Raw genomic sequence first — 19,098 nt, 5'->3', positions numbered from 1 at the left:
TTTGAGTAGAATGTAACTCACCGTTACGTTTAAGAGATGCATTGATGAGATTACAAATGGAATTTAATTTTGAAAAGAATAACCAAATGGATACCTCTTTTTCAGCAGCTGCAGTTAATGCTAGTTGAAGCCGATAAGCAAAACAATGTACATAATATGCACACGAGCAATATTTCAAGAAAAGAGCCTGCAATCCATTCCAAGAACCGCGTATATTGCTCTCTGATATTTCTTTCTTAAGTGCATCAGATATTTCTTTCTTAAGTGTTGCAGCAGTTATATACGTCACGTGTACAATGGCAAAGAACCGCTCTCGTAAAAAAGCCTTCAGTATTCACAAATTTTAATACAATAGCCATTTGCTTCTTGTTAGATGCATCTCTGGCTTCATCAACTAGAACGCAGAATTTTGCATCCCAATTCCTTTACGAGGCTCTCACTTGGTTGGAATGATATTCAAGACATCTTTCTAAATATCAGGTGAAGTATACTTTGCATTGTTTGGAGTTTTCTCTAAGATGATGTCCCCAATACTCTTATTCATTTTCCTATAAAATTTATCATCTCGATAAAATTTACCCGATTATTAGAAGATGGAGATTCATCGTGCCCTCTAAATGCACATGCTTGCAAAGTGAGCCATCAAATGCTTTATATAGTTGTTGTAAGTCGCGATCTGTTCTTCTAAAGATTGTGCATCTATCACCATGTCAATACGACGAGGTACATTCATCAAATTATCAGATATTCCACAACAATGTTATGTGGTGAAGTATTGCATCCTATATGCATCAAAAATGCGTATCTATCACCATAATTAACTCGCTTGTAATATTTGAATCCATCCATTATAAATGTAGGATCGTGAGAATGCTTATGTTCAAACAAGAAGCACGGAAAACAAAATGCAGCATCTTTCGAAGGAGAGTGCTCTAACCTAAGTAATTTTTTTTTAAACCAGTGACTTTCGATTTTGACTTCCAAATTTGGTCGTGGATACTCATTCTTAATTGGTTCATATGGCCCGATCTTGGTATAAGCTCGTCTAATTTCATCCATTTGATTAACAGGATATTCCATATCGGAGTACGTAATGTCGGACCAGGTTCAAGAACTCACATCAACATCAATTCTGGGAGATTTGTTAAGTTGTTGATCACTAGGATATGTGTGAGGCCTGGGGCCGAAGAGGGCAGGGGGTGATCGCCGGTGCCATGAGGTTGCACAGAAAATGAGCGGGTCTTGGCAGGCTTCTAGATGGAGGGAACATGAATGAACCGATCCAACACCAGAATGAGAGGGATTCCGAGACTGTTCAATGTAATGGACTGTACAGTTGAAGATGGCTTAAAAGATTTGATATTTAATATTCATATCAAGAAGGTGCATCTTCTTTTTGGTAGCTCATCACATAAGAACTCTAAAGTTAAGCGTGTTTGACTTGGGGAAATTTTGGGATGGGTGACTCCGTGAGAAGTTTCCTAGGGTGCGTGTGAGTGAGGACATAAGCACGCTGAAAAGACTCGTCTTGGTACAGTGAGGACAGTCGTCGAATCTGTGGCGTTACAGTTGATATCAGAACCGACCTCTCTTAGTACGGTGTGGTTCGGGGACGAACCAAGCGGAAGCTGGTGGGCATGTGAGGCCCGGGGCCGAAGAGGGCAGGGGGTGATCATCGGTGCCATGAGGTTGCACGGACAATGAGCGGCTCCTGGCAGGATTCTAGGTGGAGGGAACATGAATGAACTGATCCCACACCGGAATGAGAGGGATTTTGATATTTACTACTCATATAAAAAAGGTGCATCTTCTTTTGGGTAGCTCATCACATAAGAACTCTAAAGTTAAGCGTGCTTGACTTTGGGCAATTTTGGGATGGGTGACCCCCTGGGAAATTTCCTAGGGTGCGTGTGAGTGAGGACATAAGCACGCTGAAAAGACTCGTCTTGGTACAGTGAGGACAGTTGTCGAATCTAGGGCGTTACAGTTGATATCAGAACCGACCTCTCTTAGTACGGTGTGGTTCGGGGACGAACCAGGCGGAAACTGGTGGGCATGTGAGGCCCGGAGCCGAAGAGGGCAGGATGTGATCGCCGGTGCCATGAGGTTGCACGGACAATGAGCGGCTCCTGACAGGTTTCTAGGTGGGGGGAACATGAATGAACCGATCCACACCGGAATGAGAGGGATTCCGAGACTGTTCAATGTAATGGACTGTACAGTTGAAGAGGGTTTAAAAGATTTGATATGTACTACTCATATCAAGAAGATGCATCTTCTTTTTGATAGCTCATCAAATAAGAACTCTAAAGTTAAGCGTGCTTGACTTGGGGCAATTTTGGGAGGTGACCCCTGGGAAGTTTCTTAGTGTGCGTGTGAGTGAGGACATAAGCACACTGAAAAGACTCGTCTTGGTACAGTGAGGATAGTCGTCGAATCTGGGGTTTAGAATATGAGACGTCAAGATTGAATGGAGAATGCTCCTTACTTGCCGATATCTGCTCTTTTTGTTTTAAAAATGAGTCGATAGTTTTTCTTTTCTTCATTCTTGAGTTTTTTTTTCTTCTTACTGTCGTCTACACCATGAAATATCACTTTAATTTAATTTATTATGGCTAAGTGAATCAAATCAACATTATTGACACTAAATAATTGTTACTTTAATCCAATAAACCTTGAACAATTATAATTAGTGTTGGGTGCAATAATTGTCATTGCTTGGTAGAGCGATCGAATCGTGGTGCTTGACCTGATGTGTAGTTTAAAAGTTTTGAGTTGCACCATTATCACCAACTATAGTTTTTGGTAAAGCGACAAAGCGATCGGTTTTATAATTGGTATCAGAGCCAAGGTCACGGGTTCGATTCACATTGATTGCAAGGAGTGCAATTATTGGGAGGGAGATTGTTGGGTGCAATAATTGTCCTTGCTTGGTAGAGCGATCAAACTGTGGTGCTTGAGCTGCTGCGCGGTTTAAAAGATTTGAGTAGCACCATTACCACCAACAATAGCTTTTGGTAAAGCGGCAAGCGCTCGGTCTACAATTATTCCAAAACAATTCCCGAAGTTAACATTTGACTATCCTAAGGCATAATACATTGAAATATAAAATTTTTACAGCCTTATAAGATCGAAAATCTCATTTACATAATTCTGAATTTTTCAAAAATTACACAAATTTGCATTTATATTTTCTATAGCATCTAAACATCCAAATAATAAATAATCAACACTAAAAATCAAAAAATCCCCAATATAAACTCTGGAAATTCGAAATAATGCTAAAATAAATTTCGAAAAATTATCAATACCTCCAATCGGCTCAAATATAGTGCCTTGAATCAACAATTTAACATATATCAATTATCGGTATTCAAAAGAACCAAAATACCCAAATAATGAAGCACTAAAATATGAAATTACCTTTAAATTCGAAATTTGAAATTAAAACAACAAGAAAAATTTGTAGTAAGTTTAACACTAAGATTCCTCACGATTTCCAGTGAAAAAGACGGCCGATGGGCGACGGTCGATTTCAAGACGACAAAGAAACTTTCAAAATGTGGTATTAAAAGAAAGATTATGTCGTGGGTTTTCCGAATCTATAATCGATTTTGAAAACCGGCGACCGATGGTGAAGTGACTGTCATTTCAAGTAACGAAAATTGTGATGGCTTGAGGGAGAATAATGAAGCTGGAGCAGACAAGTGAACAGGAGAGAGAAAACAAATTGTGGCTAGTCAACAAAATTTTTAAAATAAAACATACCTATTTTTCTGGAAAAAAAAAAATTAAATGGGGCTGAAGCCTAACCCAGCCAAAGTATAGGTCCGCCTTCTGGGGTGGTGGATCCCGAAACATTTTGGTATAGATACTTTTACAGAGTACATAAGCTCGAGCAGCAAGATAGAATGAGAGCTAATCTTATGAAGAGCCATGGTTCGCCGAAACGGCCGTGACGCGGCCGGAACGGAACGGGAATGGTGACCGCCGTTCCAAAGTTCCAGGGAAAATCGGTGATTTTTTTGTAGCGCTGTTCTTCGACTTTTTAGCGGCGATGCAGAACGGAACGGCCGAGCGGAATGGGAAATCCGAATTTTCAACTTTCACATAGACATGAGTTTTGTTTTTGTTAATGGAGAAGAAGATGATTGAAGTGGTGAGTTGGAAAGATGAAGTGAGACATGACGCTGATTGCACTACATAAAAAAAGACAAAAGATCATCCGATTCAGAAGTAAATTTGTGATGTAAATAATAAACAAATGAAGCCAAAAAATATAATATAAAATAAAGAAAGTTTTCAATTTATAAAACTAATAATCTGTGTAATCGTACAATAATTGTGTTGTGTGAGCTGTATGAACAAGGTGATTTTTTCCCCATTCTTCCCTCTTCTTCAAGTTTCTTTCAGTATCTGCTTTAAAAAAAAAGTTTCTTTCGGTATAACATAAAATTTTTAAAAATCTTCTCATTGATCGCCTTTTGCCGAGTTGGTGATGCATCATTTTATTTGCGGATTGTTTTTTCATTTGGATTTGCAAGCTAATCTGTAATATCTCAACCTTTTATCATGTTATTGTCTATGATGTATTCTATGGTGTGGTGTTTAAAAAATATGGTTATGGGATATTCATGTTTTGTTACGGTAAGATATGTAAATGGTTATTGTTTATGGTTATCTTATGAGAATGGTTATGTTATTGGTATTATATTTCATAGTTATTGATGATTATAGAAATGAATGTGTAGAATAGAAAGTTGATCTTGAGCCAAATAGGAAATTGAAGTGCAGAAACGATATGAAAAATGTGGCAGTAGTTGTGGTTTTTAGTATAATGTCTTGTATATTTATATTTAAATTTTTTTATCAATTTTTAGAATTTATTAATTTTTTTATACAAGTGTTCCGCAACCGTTCCGCAGCATAACATTGGAACTGGAACGGTAGTTGTCATTCCAAGCACCGCAACCGTTCCGACGAACCATGTGAAGAGCCGAAAAGGGAAAATCCCGATGAGGAAGAATGATCTTGGGATGTAGGTGATGATGATAATGGTGATAGAAGGATTCAACAAAAGACCGGAGTAAAAGTGGAAGGATCAGTGACTTTAGGATCCGAAGATAGAACTTTGAACCATCTTGCAAAACAAGAGGGTTCTAGCAGTAAATCACATGATGTTGTTGATAAGAAAAACATCATGGAGTCTAGTAGTAAGATCAATGACAAGTTATTTTCTGTCGAAAAACGAGGTCCGAAGATGTTGAAGTAAAGACCGGATGACGATGGAGGAAAGTGGTCTGAAGAACTATGATGATATAGTGTTGCCATTGGATGAAAAGATGGATCTTGAGGAGAAAGGTGAATCTTTGAAGAAAAGTGATGCATCGGCAAAGTTGAATGAGAAGGTCTAGGAGTGGGATGTGATTGAGGATGTTGGAAGTGGTGACGAGAAGAAAATTTCAGTTGTTGATGGCGACACCACGAATAGGGCTGAACTAAGGAAGTTTATAAGTTCTGCATGCAGTAGATGATGATGACTTGAGTTGGGATATTGAGGATGATGATGAGCCTGCGAAAGCTTGATTGCAAAACCTTGTACTTCGTTAATTCAAGAAATAGCTGCGGGGTTTGGAAAGTTAAGAGACGTAAAAAAAAGACCCATGTAAGTCAAGGTAGATCCCATGGCCTAATTTTTTTGGGTCAAGTGCGGTTCATACCTGTTTACGTCGACCCCACATGACAAAAAAAATGGACAATTGAATCTACCACAAGAATGCCATGAGGGTAGCTCGAACTCAACAATTGGAATCAAACTGATGCAATTTTCCTTTTTTTTTTTCTGTCTTGATGCTAATTAGTCTCTCTAGTCTCTGCTACTTATTTTTATGTGTCTCGTTGAGTCGTGGTTCTATTATATTGATCATACTTGTATCCTAAAGCCTTTGTTGTAACTGTTAATCGTTCGCGAAGTTTCAGTATTCAAAGCTCTCAAATTGTGAAAATAACAAAAAGTCCAATGCGGCAGTTCTTGTGTTTAAATTGTGTTTTTTGACGGTGGTTTCACCAAGAATCACACAATTTGAAAAAATGGGGTCAATGAAACACATCAGTTGGAAATATTCTTCTTCCTGAACAGAAAAGAGAACCATGCTCTAAAAAGTAACTCAGATCCGAAAACGAGAGTGGATACAAAGCCTTTCACAGGACTCACTGACACTCAATTTAACCTCTAAAAACCTGGCAGATTAGAAAAAGGAGAAAATGCACAACTTTAATCAGCATTGAGAACTTCTTTTGACATGAGAGCATCACCAAAATTACTTGGAAATCACACGTATAAATATTATGAATTGTTGAGCCCTGAATCAGAATTTGTCTCTTCTTTACGTGTTTCAACCGAGGAACGTAAAGAAAGAAACCGTCCTCTTTGAGCACGTGGAGGAAGATGCTTTGCGGGCTTTCGCGAACCAACAGTCCAGGGCAAGAACACCCCAGTGCCACCACCTGGAACTCTTTTAGGGCTCACAACCATTGGACGCACAGGGGCTAACATGACCAAAGGGGAGCGCATGAGACTCCATTTTGGGATCATAGTCATCGGTTCGTAGCCAGTGAGTGTAGCATTTGGATTTGGGGCACCAGGTTGCCACAAAGTCATGGCTTTGTTTAAAGGGCTTTCTGCAGGTATATTGTTTTGGGTCTCTGCTCGAACTCTGAAGAAAGTGATGGTCACCCTCTTGTTAAGCGAGGCGCACATAACATGCCTTGCTGTGTCTGAGCTGTTCCCTCTCATAACTAAAAGAGACCTGCACAACATGCTTGGAATTAAACACCTTATCATCCATAAAATCAGGTGGGAGGGGGGGAACGATTAAGTTCAACACACACCCTTCCTTCAGAGAAAGCATGAGTGGCCCTCTATAATTTCCTTCACCATCGTTAACTAGTGTGCGGCCGAATGCCATTGTTGATTCGGAGAGGAGGAGTGTAGAAAGTGGTTGGTCCAAATGAGGTGGTTTAAGAAAAGGCTGAGAATATTCGCCCTGATACAAAAAAATAAAAACCCTTGTTAATACTATACACAAGGCATGGAACTAGAGAAATAGACATAAATGATACAAATTTGAAATACATATACTTCATCAAAGAAGTTAATAATGCAGCTGTTTGGTTTCCTGTGTTCTGGAATTAGATGCCATTGAATCAAGTGCTCAATGACACCTTGGAGAAGAGTTGGGATTGGCTCGACATAGTCTGTTAACACAATTAAAAGAATGAAACATCAAAATTACTAGCAGGTAATCACTGTTGCAAAGAAAAAAGATATCAAGAAAGCGAATCAATAGTGGCAAAACAAACTACGTACTCTTTTGGGTCATTGAATCATTGTTTATCTTCCCGAAAATGGGTACGCCTAGCTGAATCAACTCCCTCTTGTTTCCTTTCACATGCTGATTGTATAGAACAAATGTCTCATCTGAAAGCATATTCAGCAATAGATCAGAGCTTTGCTGCGGTAGAATGGAATCCAGAGGATCAACTTTTGCATAAGACTCATAGTACCATATCGAATGGAAAAAAATAAGCACCAGAAAATCAGTTTGTAAATTTGAGAACATGTTGGAATTCTTGGTTGAATAATTTTAATCAGTATACCATATTTTGTCATTGGCAAAACAGTTTTAGCAGCAAATCGTATATTTAGTCTCGAGCAAAATGAATCCCCAAACCTGGTCACAACCTCAAAACTTCCGGTCCAAATCGAAACAACTAGTCTAACTACATAAGCATCATGGATCACAGGATCCACCTGACAGTTCACCATTCTGACCAGCGATTCGAAGTGCATTCACTAAGTTATTCAATTTAGAGAGCTCCACATCAGTGAATACGTCTTCATACAACTTAAGACCTCGAACAACATTCACCTGCATTAGAATTTATAGTTAATAACACGTTATATAGACATTAATCATGAAATCAAATCTTCTGCACAACAAAACTAAGAGATTAACAAAGAAACGGACTCACCATATGCCCTTTAACTGGCTCCTTTGCGATGAAACCCTTCGTCATCTTGATCTGAGCACAACGTGCATCACACTCTTCATGGTTGGAACATATATCAACATGTTCAAGAGATGGCTGCACTTCTTGAGATCCTGTGGTCCATCATAATAAATAACGAATTTTGGAATCATCCCAGAACAGATCTAAGAAAGATAAATGCATTAAATAAATTATTACAACCTTCTTGCGCAATAATCAATGCAACGAAAGAATATATTCAATGAAGAGTCACTAAAACAAGGCAAGCCAGCTATCATCTAAAGGACCTGTACTTTCTCTCGGGATTAACAACGTATGGCTAAAGCCTCTGTCTGTTTTCTTGTTTTCTCCTCCCTGAGTTTCTTTTCTCTATACTTTAAATGTTTAAATTCAAGAACTTTTCTCAATATCGGGTTAAATCTCCTAAAAAGTCATATTGTACTCTAGAATCGTTTCACTTCCACTATCATGCTGAACATTCTCAGCTTTTGATAATAAACATAGCTACTCCCAAGGTTGATCATTTGTTTTTCCAAGATTTATGTCTCAATTCGTTGCACTGGGCACAGGTGTGGGGAAAAAGGAAAGTGAGAGATACCGTGATATTAATTTGCTGTACCAAGCCCACTACAGACCATGACAAAAATGAAAAAGCATCGTTCGTACACCGTATTCCGTATATATAGCAAGAACATATAGTGGAATAGTATCTAAATGGTGCACAGAGTCTATATCGGATCAAGAATCTCGATCAAAAGGGACTGTAATTTTTATACAGGAGTTTTACTTTTTGATTCACCTCAAGATTTTTTTTCATATATTGCAACTCTCCCTTTTTTGTTCCAAAAAGTAACATGTCTAAAAACCATTAAACTATATATGCATGTATTTTCCCTTGCAACCCTTGATTATCAAAAAAAGGGTGGTCATTTTCAAAATTGAAATCCATGTATAGATTTTGGCCAAATTCTCCCAAGAATTGAGTCACCAGAAACCCGGTTCGGCGAGGCAACTCGGTGAAGTCAAACGAGTTGGGAACTCCGAATGGCTTGTGGAAACAAGGAGAAGAACCCATATCGGGAATCCGAATATCCCATTGAAGAGAGAGACAAAATGGACCAGTGGGCCAACAGCAGCCAAAGAAAAGCCAACTGGAGGCAGCCACGACGTCCAATAAAAGATCCGACGGTCCAGACCAACGGCCGCCCACCAAAAGAATTTTTTATTCAAATTCTTTGTAGAGCCATCTTACCGGTGCCCGGGCCACAGATCAAGGACCTTGCTCCATTAATGGCGTCCTAAATAATAAAATTTAAATGTTATTTGAGAAATTTTCTTTCTTAGAAATTCTTGTGGCTCTATTCTGCTCACAATTATTAAGGATTCAGATTTTTTGCGGTTCCCGAAACTAACTTTGGACTCGTTGGCCAACAAACTTTTCGATTACTTTTCTTTGCGCATCTCGATTTTCTCAAATCGCCCATAAAATACTCGGAAATTATAAAAAAAATATAATTTTTAAATTTTATATAAATAGTGAAATGATATACGTTCAATTTATTATCACATTACCAAATATTTTTGTTTTTCAAATTAAATATTCTGGATTATTCAGGAAAAAGTCTGCTGCTTGCTGAACAGTAACAGAATTTATATAATCAATCATTTTTCCCCCGAATCCAACGTTAAATAAAACATAAATAATTGGGAAAAAAATGATGATCCAATTGGTTTGAATTGTGATGATGCAATGGACAGATCGAGGCTTAGTGGACTTACCTGTATCAGTGATCTCACTTTCAGGCGATTCATCCATCTCGGATTCCTCACGCGCCGCTTCACCGCCGTCATCCTCAATGATGCCCGCCGATTCCTCGGCCGGGCTTTCCTGGTTCTTCACTTTCTCATCACACGATTCCGTACATGCGACGTTCCTCTCCTCTATCTTCTTCGCGGCCACTTTATTGAGCTCCATCGGGATATCCGCGATGGAGAAATACTTCTGCCTGTGGAGGATCGGGATCCAGTTCATCCTCCGCCTGTGTATAGCCGCGAAAACCGACTGGTACTCGGCTGCCCCGCCACTCTCCAGCTGCGTCAGGTGGCTGCAGAGCGTATCGATGATAGCATTCGCCGCCGCAAACTCCCCACGGAACCACGAGATGATAGCATCCTTGGCAAACGTCTCCGACACGGCCGTCATCATCACCCCTGGCAGCGGCGGCTGCTGCACAACCGCTGGAGCCATCATCGGATTCATCTGAATCCTATCACCCTGAGCTGAAACGGCTGCCACCGGCGGCATCTGGATGCAGCGTAGATTGTCTGAGGTGCGTGAATCAATCTAGAAGTTTCAGTGAATACTATGATTTTGGATCTTCAGAGTGAAAAAGTTGGTTACATAGATGTGCCTAAATCTCGGTAAAATTTTGTGGGATCACAGGAAATTGTTGACAAAAATAAAATAAAAAATAAAAAAAGAAGAGCAAAATGAGATTCTTGAAATTTAGAGAGCGAAAAAAATCGTTGGAGGTGTGAAGGGTTTATGTTGTTTTATATGCGTGCGGAAGAAGAGTGGTGGAATAGTCCGTACCGGGTGGGGAAACACATGATGACGTGTCAATTTTTTAGGACTCGTCCCATTGTATTTCTCTATGTCCACGTCATATGTTAATACAATAAAAAAAAATTATTGTGTACTTTCTAATTCAATTACTTCAAATTGATAGTTTCATATTTTTGTATTTTGTCGGAGAGTAATGTTATATATACAATTAAATTTCTATAATAATTTTTATAATACAAAAAATTCAATATAAAAATTCTATTTATCAATATCTTATAATAAATTTATTATAAAATCTCACGATTTAATTGTTGTAAATATCGTTGTACGATATCTTGACTTTATCTTTAACATTATTTTTTCTTGGATGTGTTGTGTTATCATATTCATTCATTTTGATGACGTGTTTGATTAAAAATGACTGTTATTGGCATTATAAGAGAGATCCTAAAAATATCGAAACGTCGAGACCAAAAATCGATGATTAGATATGTTAGAATTGAGTGTACAAAAATAATTTCCAATTTTTAGATTTGAATAACTTACATTTCCGTATGCCTACGGTCAAATATTCTACATGAGTAACTGATAATCTTTTCCGAATCTCAAATGAAAAAAATTAATATCTTTATAATTGTCTTACCGTTGGTCAATCCAAAACAACATATATTAGCAAAGTAAAAATTTGTGTGAGACGGTCTCACGGATCGTATTTGTGAAACAGATCTATTATTTGGGTCATCCATTAAAAAATATTACTTTTTATGCTAAGAGTATTAATTTTTATTGTGAATATGAGTAGAGTTGACCCGTCTCATAGATTTTGATCCGTGAGACGGTCTCACATGAGACCACTCTATTATCAATACAATGTTTTATGTTTCTTTGTAAACATTAAATAATTGGTGTCAAATTAATTATGTAAGACATAAAATTTACATCATTTACTAACAGGAGAAAATAGAAGTTGTTCGTATTTAACGACGGTCTCACATGAGACCACTCTATTATCAATACAATGTTTTATGTTTCTTTGTAAACATTAAATAATTGGTGTCTAATTAATTATGTAAGACATAAAATTTACATCATTTACTAACATGAGAAAATAGAAGTTGTTTGTATTTAACGGTTCGGGATCAGAATATATGTATGTTTGGTACAAAAATGTCGAGGAGGAAATTATTTAAGCTACGTTTTTATGACTGATGTTTTAGATGCGTGAAATTTTATTTAGTGTTTGGGGGCAATAACATGTAGTTTTTTTTTTATAGCAGAAAAAAGAGAGAAAACGAGTTTTTATTGTGTAATTGTTGCAACTTATAGATCTGAACCTGAGTAATATATTCATGATAAAGATAAATCTTGGGTGAAACTAAATTGAGGTTCGAATCAACTGACATTGAAGAATAAATGGGTGAGTTTTGATTAGAGGTGAAATGTCATTCAAACTTAGAGCTATAGTTCTCCCCAAAATGCAATGACACGCAATAGTTGACCGGACATCTAGGATTAGACAAAAATTTGTGTGAGACGGTCTCACTGACCATATTTTGTGAGACTGATCTCTTATTTGGGTCATCCATGAAAAATTATTATTTTTTATGCTAAAAGTATTACTTTTTATTGTAAATATCGGTAGGATGGACCCGTTTCACAGATAAAGATTCGTGAGACCGTCTCATAAGAGACCTACTCCTGGGATTAAAGCATTGTTTTGGTGCGAGTCTTCATCGGGTATAATTGTCGTTGCTTATAGACCTAAACCTGGGTAATCCATCCATGATTAGGACGAAGATTATGTAAAACTAAATGGAGGTCCAAACCGACTAATATCGAAGAATCAACTATTGGAAATTTAATCAAATTTAGAGTTTGAATAAAAATTATGTCTCGTGAATGTGAGAGTGTCTTTTGGCTCTCCACATTCATGAGTTAATTGAAGAGTTTTGGTTCTTCATATTCTTGAGTTAATGGGAAGATTAATTGAGTTAATTAATCTTGCATGACTCTTGGTGTGCATTTTGAGGCTTATAAATAGTATGTTCATTTCATCATTTGAAAAATATGAAAATATTATCTCTTTCAAGCATTCTCTTGCATTTCATCTTGTTAGTTTTTCATTTGGCTCCGTTAAATCTCGGTGATAAAGTAAATGTACGTTTTCAGTTCGCCGTAGTAGTGTCTCGTGCTTAAGTCACTACTGGTTGTTCCGTTGTATCTTGGGAAACAGATGTCCAAGACGATCTTCGAAGCACATACAGGAGGGGACGAATCTGTTTTAAGGACAATGTATTTCATACAGGCCTGGGTTTGCTGTAAGCCTTTCTTTACTGTTTTTCTTCACTATATTTTTCGCTGATCTCCTTTGCCAAAATATTCATGTACTATACCATTCGATATATTGTACCACATCAACATATTAGTTGTGATTAAGGCACATCATCTGACTGACCATCTAAGATTAAACACTTTTTTGGTGTGTCTCGAATTTGAATTATTATAATAGAGCAGAGAATGAGACCATTGAGCCAATTGACGAACTCATAAATGTTGATTTTTATTATAGTTGGCTTGTTCAATTTCAAAGAATTGATTTTTATGTAATAATTCAGGGTTTGGGCCCCATGTGTGAAGCCGGCCAATCGGGTATTATTAGAGCCCGGGTCCCATGGGCGCAAATGTCTTAAGACTGTAGTTGGCTGCGCTTTGTGACCACCGATGTGGGCGCATTACGCACATGCAGATGATTCCACATACCACCAACCGTGGCGCAGGTTAACGCAACATAGCCTCTTGTTATTTGACTCTCTTCTATCTCTAGCTGCAATCATTATTTTTTTATAAAATGATTTTTTCCATTTAATTATATGATTGTCTTTAAATAAACTGGATTTTTCTGGCCATAAAAGCTAATATTATGTTATTTTAATCTATGATTTCAAAGTATTTCAAGTTCACTTATTAATATTTTATAGTAATTATACCAGTTTTTCATAACATTCGATATCGACGTCATTTTCAAATTATTATTTAAAGCAAATTTTTCATCCAAATCAAGTCGTTCTACAAAATTACTATATTAAAACAGACGAGGATGGATAAAATAAGTACTATTCGAATCCAACTTCAAAACGAAGTTTATGGAAACTCTCGTCGCTCGGCTTAACTCTGATCCGATTCGAAATAATCGATAAATTTTTATTTCGGTACTGAGTTTTTGCTTCGGTACCATCTTTTTTGGGTGGATTTTGTCATTATATATTTAATTTTTTTTAATTGGTGTCCCAGGCATGAAAGATGTTGTTCAACCCTAAAAATAATTTAATTTGTACTTTAATTTTGTTTAAAATGTACCGTCGAATGTTGCAAAAAGAGATGCCCTGTCTTATTCTATCGAATAATTTCTTAAAGGTAATAAAAGTTGTTTTTTTTCCTTTACTTTGATTTTTTTTAAAAGTAAATAATTATTTTAGACAGTAAAGTTAATCACTATGGATAAGCATATTTGAAAATACTTATTTAATTAAACTATAAATGGGTTAAAAGAATAAATACTAATCTCATCTTTACATCATTAATTAAAAATTCAAATGTACTAATTTTTTTTAAATAAATAAATAAATCAGAATTTTTAGTCATGTTCAAGCCTGAGTCTCGTGGTTGGTGGAATGATTTATTATTATTAAGTTATTTTACCTGTCTCAATTATATAGTTCATTTTGTCACACAGATTAAAGTTATTATTCGGGAAAAAAAATTATACATAAAAATTTCATAATACAGTCTTATTCAATGATATTGAGAAAAAAATTTATTACAAGTATACATATTAAATAGAGATATACTAGTAAATAAAATATAGAAAGTTGACTATATATTTGAGACATACGAAAAAAACATTTAGTATATATTGAGATGGAGTGAATATATAATAAATTCAACTAAGCTTTACCATGAAGTAGTGAGTACTCAATTATAATTATATTTTGAGTAAATTTCTTGTGCGACGGTCTTCACTAATCTTTATCTGTGAGACGGATTAACCCTACCGATATTCACAATAAAAAGTAATATTCTTAGCATAAAAGTAATAATTTTTCATGGATGAATCAAATAATAGATCTGTCCTACAAAATACGACCCGTGAAACCATCTCACACAAGTTTTTGCCCTGTATTTTTTAGTCATTGATTAACAAAATTCTCTAGCCAATCTTGGGGGAAATTTCCTTTAACTATATATATATACACACACATAAAAAAAATCTAGGAATATAAGAGGAAAGTGGAAAAGTAAAGAACAATATGCAATTTAAAAAATTGACCAAATCATTACATAGAATCGTAGAAAATATATTACATTTCTAATTTAATTATCTTTCCCCTTACTTTTTGATACACGACACTTCAAGAATAAAGAGCTTGCGTATTAAGACATAGACAATAAATCTAACGATGTCATTAGGGGGGAAAAATAAATTAAATCTGAAATTCGGTTAATAGCACTTAGGTTTCTTATGGGGACATGGATTTAAAACCCATGGATTTTTATCATAATTTTATTGTTAACAACAAAATAATTGATGAAATCTTAAATTTATATATTACTTATTTATATATTAATAATAAAAATATAATAAATTTCAAAAAATAGACTTGAAATATATCATAATTAACAATTTAACATAAAAAAATATATATAAATATGCAAGAGTGAATTTGAAATTTGTGGCTTCTCTAAAACTACAAAATACATTTGAAATTTATATATTTGAAATGAGTAGATCTCTTGTGAGACGGTCTCACGAATCTTTATCTGTGAGATATGTCATCTATACCGATATTCACAATAAAAAGTAATATTTTTAGCATAAAAAATACTACTTTTTCATGGATGACCCAAATAAGATATCTGTCTCACAAAATACAATCCGTGAGACCGTCTCACACAAGTTTTTGTCATTTGAAATAAATTGATTCAAATATAACATCAAGTTCGAAACAAACAAGTCTCGAATTCGAATTCGAGCTTTATAACGCCTTGAATGGGTTAATTAATAAATAGGAACTCCGACTCTAACTCTGACTTTAAAAAATAAAAAATAATAATGTTCTACCCAAATCAAATTGTATGCAATGTTAATCAGAATTTAAATCATTTAAGATATGATATATTTAATATATGTAAATAAAAATAAAATAAAATAAAAATAAAAAGGTAAAGCATTGAAAGTGCGTGATTCCATTACCTTTTGAAGGAAAAAGTGAAGAAAAGTGGCGCATGAGAGGTTTTGGTTAAAAGAAAGCTACTGGTGATTGAATGGACAGTCTCCCTCATGATTCACGTTACATATATAAATTTACTACAAAACTTTGTGTTATTTATATAATACATGAATAAGTAACTCTAGCCAACCCACAGAGTAAAAGCCAAATTATCATTTTGTTGCATAAATTTTTCGGAATGCGGACGTGACATATGATTTTTTTGGTTTAAACACTTGTATTTTGAGAAAAGATCAATAGGAAAAAAGAGAGGATATGTTGACATTTTGAACACGATACATGATGACTCATATAGACACATACATTGGTCGATAAAATTCCCCCGAAAATAAAATAAATAAAGCAATTTGATATTTAAACCATTTGTGATAATGATGTGTTGAGAATGCAAAAAAAGTTCTATATTGAAAATATTAGAGAAATATCATATGTTAATAAGATGGAAGAATATTTTCATTGGTATGAGATATTTTGAGTAAAGACCAAAAAAAAAATCCATGAGACTTTAAGCTCAAAATAAACAATATCATATCATTGTGGATATATATAACTTTTATTGCACAATAAGTGATGGCATATGTGAAAACAAAAGAGATCGAGGCAGGCAGTGCACCAAATATTTCATGTGGCCTCCATGATGAATATATGAGTTTGAGGGAGGCCCGGACCATAAAAAGAATGATGGTGATCCGTTTTTGAGGAGATGATTATTAGAATGCAACCAAAACCGCACATTAGAAATACAAGAGTAAGATAATTTATTAATTACATGAAAGGATATATTCATTGGTACGATATCTTTTGGGTAAAGACCACAAGCAAATCCATGAGAATTTAAGCTCAAAGTGAATAATATCATATGATTGTAGATATATATGACTTCCATTGCATAATATGATGTTTTTGTTTAAGTGGCTAAATCGGGTATCGCGCAGGGTGATTTACGTGATAAATACAAATGGATTCATTTCTTTGTTTATGGATATGATGCCCCCTAAATTTGGTACATCTTGGCGGATTCGAGCCTATCTCAAAATGACTCCTAGCCCACAAGTCCTAGCACACCAAAGGGTCAAGAGTCCCTAGACCACAGTCCCTAGCCCACCCAGGGGTCGGAAATTTCAGACCTTGACGCGGCTGATGGATGCGAAGATATGCTCATCAATACATAAGAGACCCAATAAATTCGGGATATGGGTAAATCTAGACAAGATAAGGGTAAAGTCCCAGCCGCCATTTAGATAAAGTCCTGGTATTTGAAATCTCCTATCTCAAGTAAGGATCTATCTTGATAGGAGTTTTAACCTGGTATGAAAGCTCATCCTCCCCCTATAAATACCAAGTATTGGCATATGGTTTGATTCATTCATACTCCTTATTCATATAGCGCTATTATATTGCACACTTAAGTTTGCTTCCCAGACTGACTTAAGCATCAGAGATGTCACGCCGGATAATCTTCCGACAACCCTTAACCCTCTTTTATCTGTGCAGAATTCAGGAATCTGGCTCGACCTATCCAATTGTGAAGATTTGAAGACACGCTCTCCAAATCAAACACGATGTACAATTTGGTATCATCAAAATAGTACGGGAATAAAGTCATCTCCAACCAAAATTACAAGGGAAGAGAGTACTCTCGAATCCATTGATAAGTTCAGCAATTCACGAGGCATGTGGTTTGGTAACCATAAAACTTATAATAAATATAATGCTTATATTTATATATATATTAAATGCGACATCTCTTTAGGCCGATGCCTCTCTTTTACTAATTTAGGGGTGTTTTTGGTGGAGGAAAGTAGAGGGAATTGTATAGGGGAAAGTAGGAAGCCGATGATAAATTAAAGAATCCGAATTTCGAGTAATTAGGTCATTGCATCAATATGTCGAGTGCCTAGGCACCAATGCACCATCACTAGATTCGTATCCAAATATATTGGGATAGAAAAAAACACATGCATATTTAATACAAACGTTTTTAAAAATCACTCATCAATAAAATAAATAACAATATGTTGTAATAAAGATGGGAAATTGGAAAAATATTTTCGCAAGTTTGATATATTTTGGTCTTATAAATTGTCTAAGTTTGATGTTAGTACGGTAATTAGTTTCTATTTTTTTTTAAACTTTTAGACCTTCTTTGATTGAATGTTGGCATGATATCAGATATTACCAACGTGACATCTTGTCGTGTTGGGCACCATGTCAAGACTCCAAAAAAAATGATAAAAGTGAACAGAGAAAAACAACTTTTTGACGATTTATGGTACTGAAAATTCAAACAATTGCTTCAATTTTTTAATGCCTAACCACATAAACCGAAGGGGACAATATTTACGAGACGTTGAACTTATATTTGTAGAAAGCATTGTAAAGATGGCGTTGGACTAAGACTGAATCAGTATTATTTTAGTGTTTTATTTTGAATTGGTCTTCGCCTTAATTAATTTGTGACGTCAATTATTCTGTTTGATTCATTCATCTATATATATATATATATATATGTGTGTAAATATATATAATTGAAACATGTGACTTGTGACATCTACCAAGACACGCGTGGCATGAGAGGTAATGCCACCTTTATTTATTTATTTATTATTTATTTATTTAAAATATATACACTTTTTCATATTTTTTAATTAGACACCAAACAACCCAAATTGGGAAGTTTCTACTTGCTGTCCATGTCAAAGTTTAAATACATAGATGTTAGGTGACAAAAACCCTTTTACACTAAATTACAAACTCTAAATAATTAAATATTACAACTAGTCACGACTTAAATCTCACACACACAGACACACACACACACACACACACACATATATATATATATATATATATATATATATATATGTGCTATAAATTATTTAGTCTAAAGTTATATTATTAGAAAGCTGATAATTTCATTAGATAAATCAAATTCACTCTCATATAATTCATGAATATTTATTAACATGAATTTCAAATTCAAGTGTTATTAATTTGAAATCTATTGTGCATGAGCCTAACTTTATGATGAATTTTTGCTAAGAGGATTTCAATTCAAAGATTTAATTGCATGTAAGAGATTTCAAATTGTCATAAAAGCGAACCTCACTTCGTCAAACCATTTTGTCAATTCTAAATTTATATGACTTTGTTTTTATGACACGAAAACCCCTAGTCTCTCGGTGTATACTG

The 19,098-nt window shown here is 35.3% G+C and overlaps 1 protein-coding gene across 1 annotated transcript; it reads right to left on the bottom strand.

Annotated features, from left to right (window-relative positions):
* Positions 1–6,138: 6,138 nt before the first annotated feature.
* LOC140823315 (RNA demethylase ALKBH10B-like) lies at positions 6,139–10,587 on the bottom strand. The gene is made up of 7 exons (XM_073184596.1): positions 9,832–10,587; positions 8,035–8,165; positions 7,814–7,931; positions 7,370–7,480; positions 7,142–7,257; positions 6,892–7,046; positions 6,139–6,809 (listed from the first exon to the last, which is right to left on the bottom strand). Exons 1-7 carry the CDS (start codon positions 10,355–10,357, stop codon positions 6,347–6,349), a joined length of 1,620 nt encoding a protein of 539 aa, XP_073040697.1. The 5' UTR covers positions 10,358–10,587; the 3' UTR covers positions 6,139–6,346.
* Between the last annotated feature and the right edge of the window lie 8,511 nt (positions 10,588–19,098).

This window comes from Primulina eburnea, chromosome 2 (assembly GCF_022965805.1).
Source record: "Primulina eburnea isolate SZY01 chromosome 2, ASM2296580v1, whole genome shotgun sequence".
Lineage (NCBI taxonomy): Eukaryota > Viridiplantae > Streptophyta > Magnoliopsida > Lamiales > Gesneriaceae > Primulina > Primulina eburnea.
This window is presented reverse-complemented; position numbering and strand designations above follow the sequence as displayed.

What these genes read in the sequence shown, in the direction of transcription:
- LOC140823315 (XM_073184596.1), bottom strand. Translation starts at nt 10,357, where the DNA reads ATGCCGCCGGTGGCAGCCGTTTCAGCTCAGGGTGATAGGATTCAGATG. An exon ending in AAGTGAGATCACTGATACAG is followed by an intron (nt 8,166 to 9,831) that starts GTAAGTCCACTA and finishes GATGGACCACAG; the next exon opens with GATCTCAAGAAGTGCAGCCA. An exon ending in TCAGAATGGTGAACTGTCAG is followed by an intron (nt 7,481 to 7,813) that starts GTGGATCCTGTG and finishes ATATGCTTTCAG; the next exon opens with ATGAGACATTTGTTCTATAC.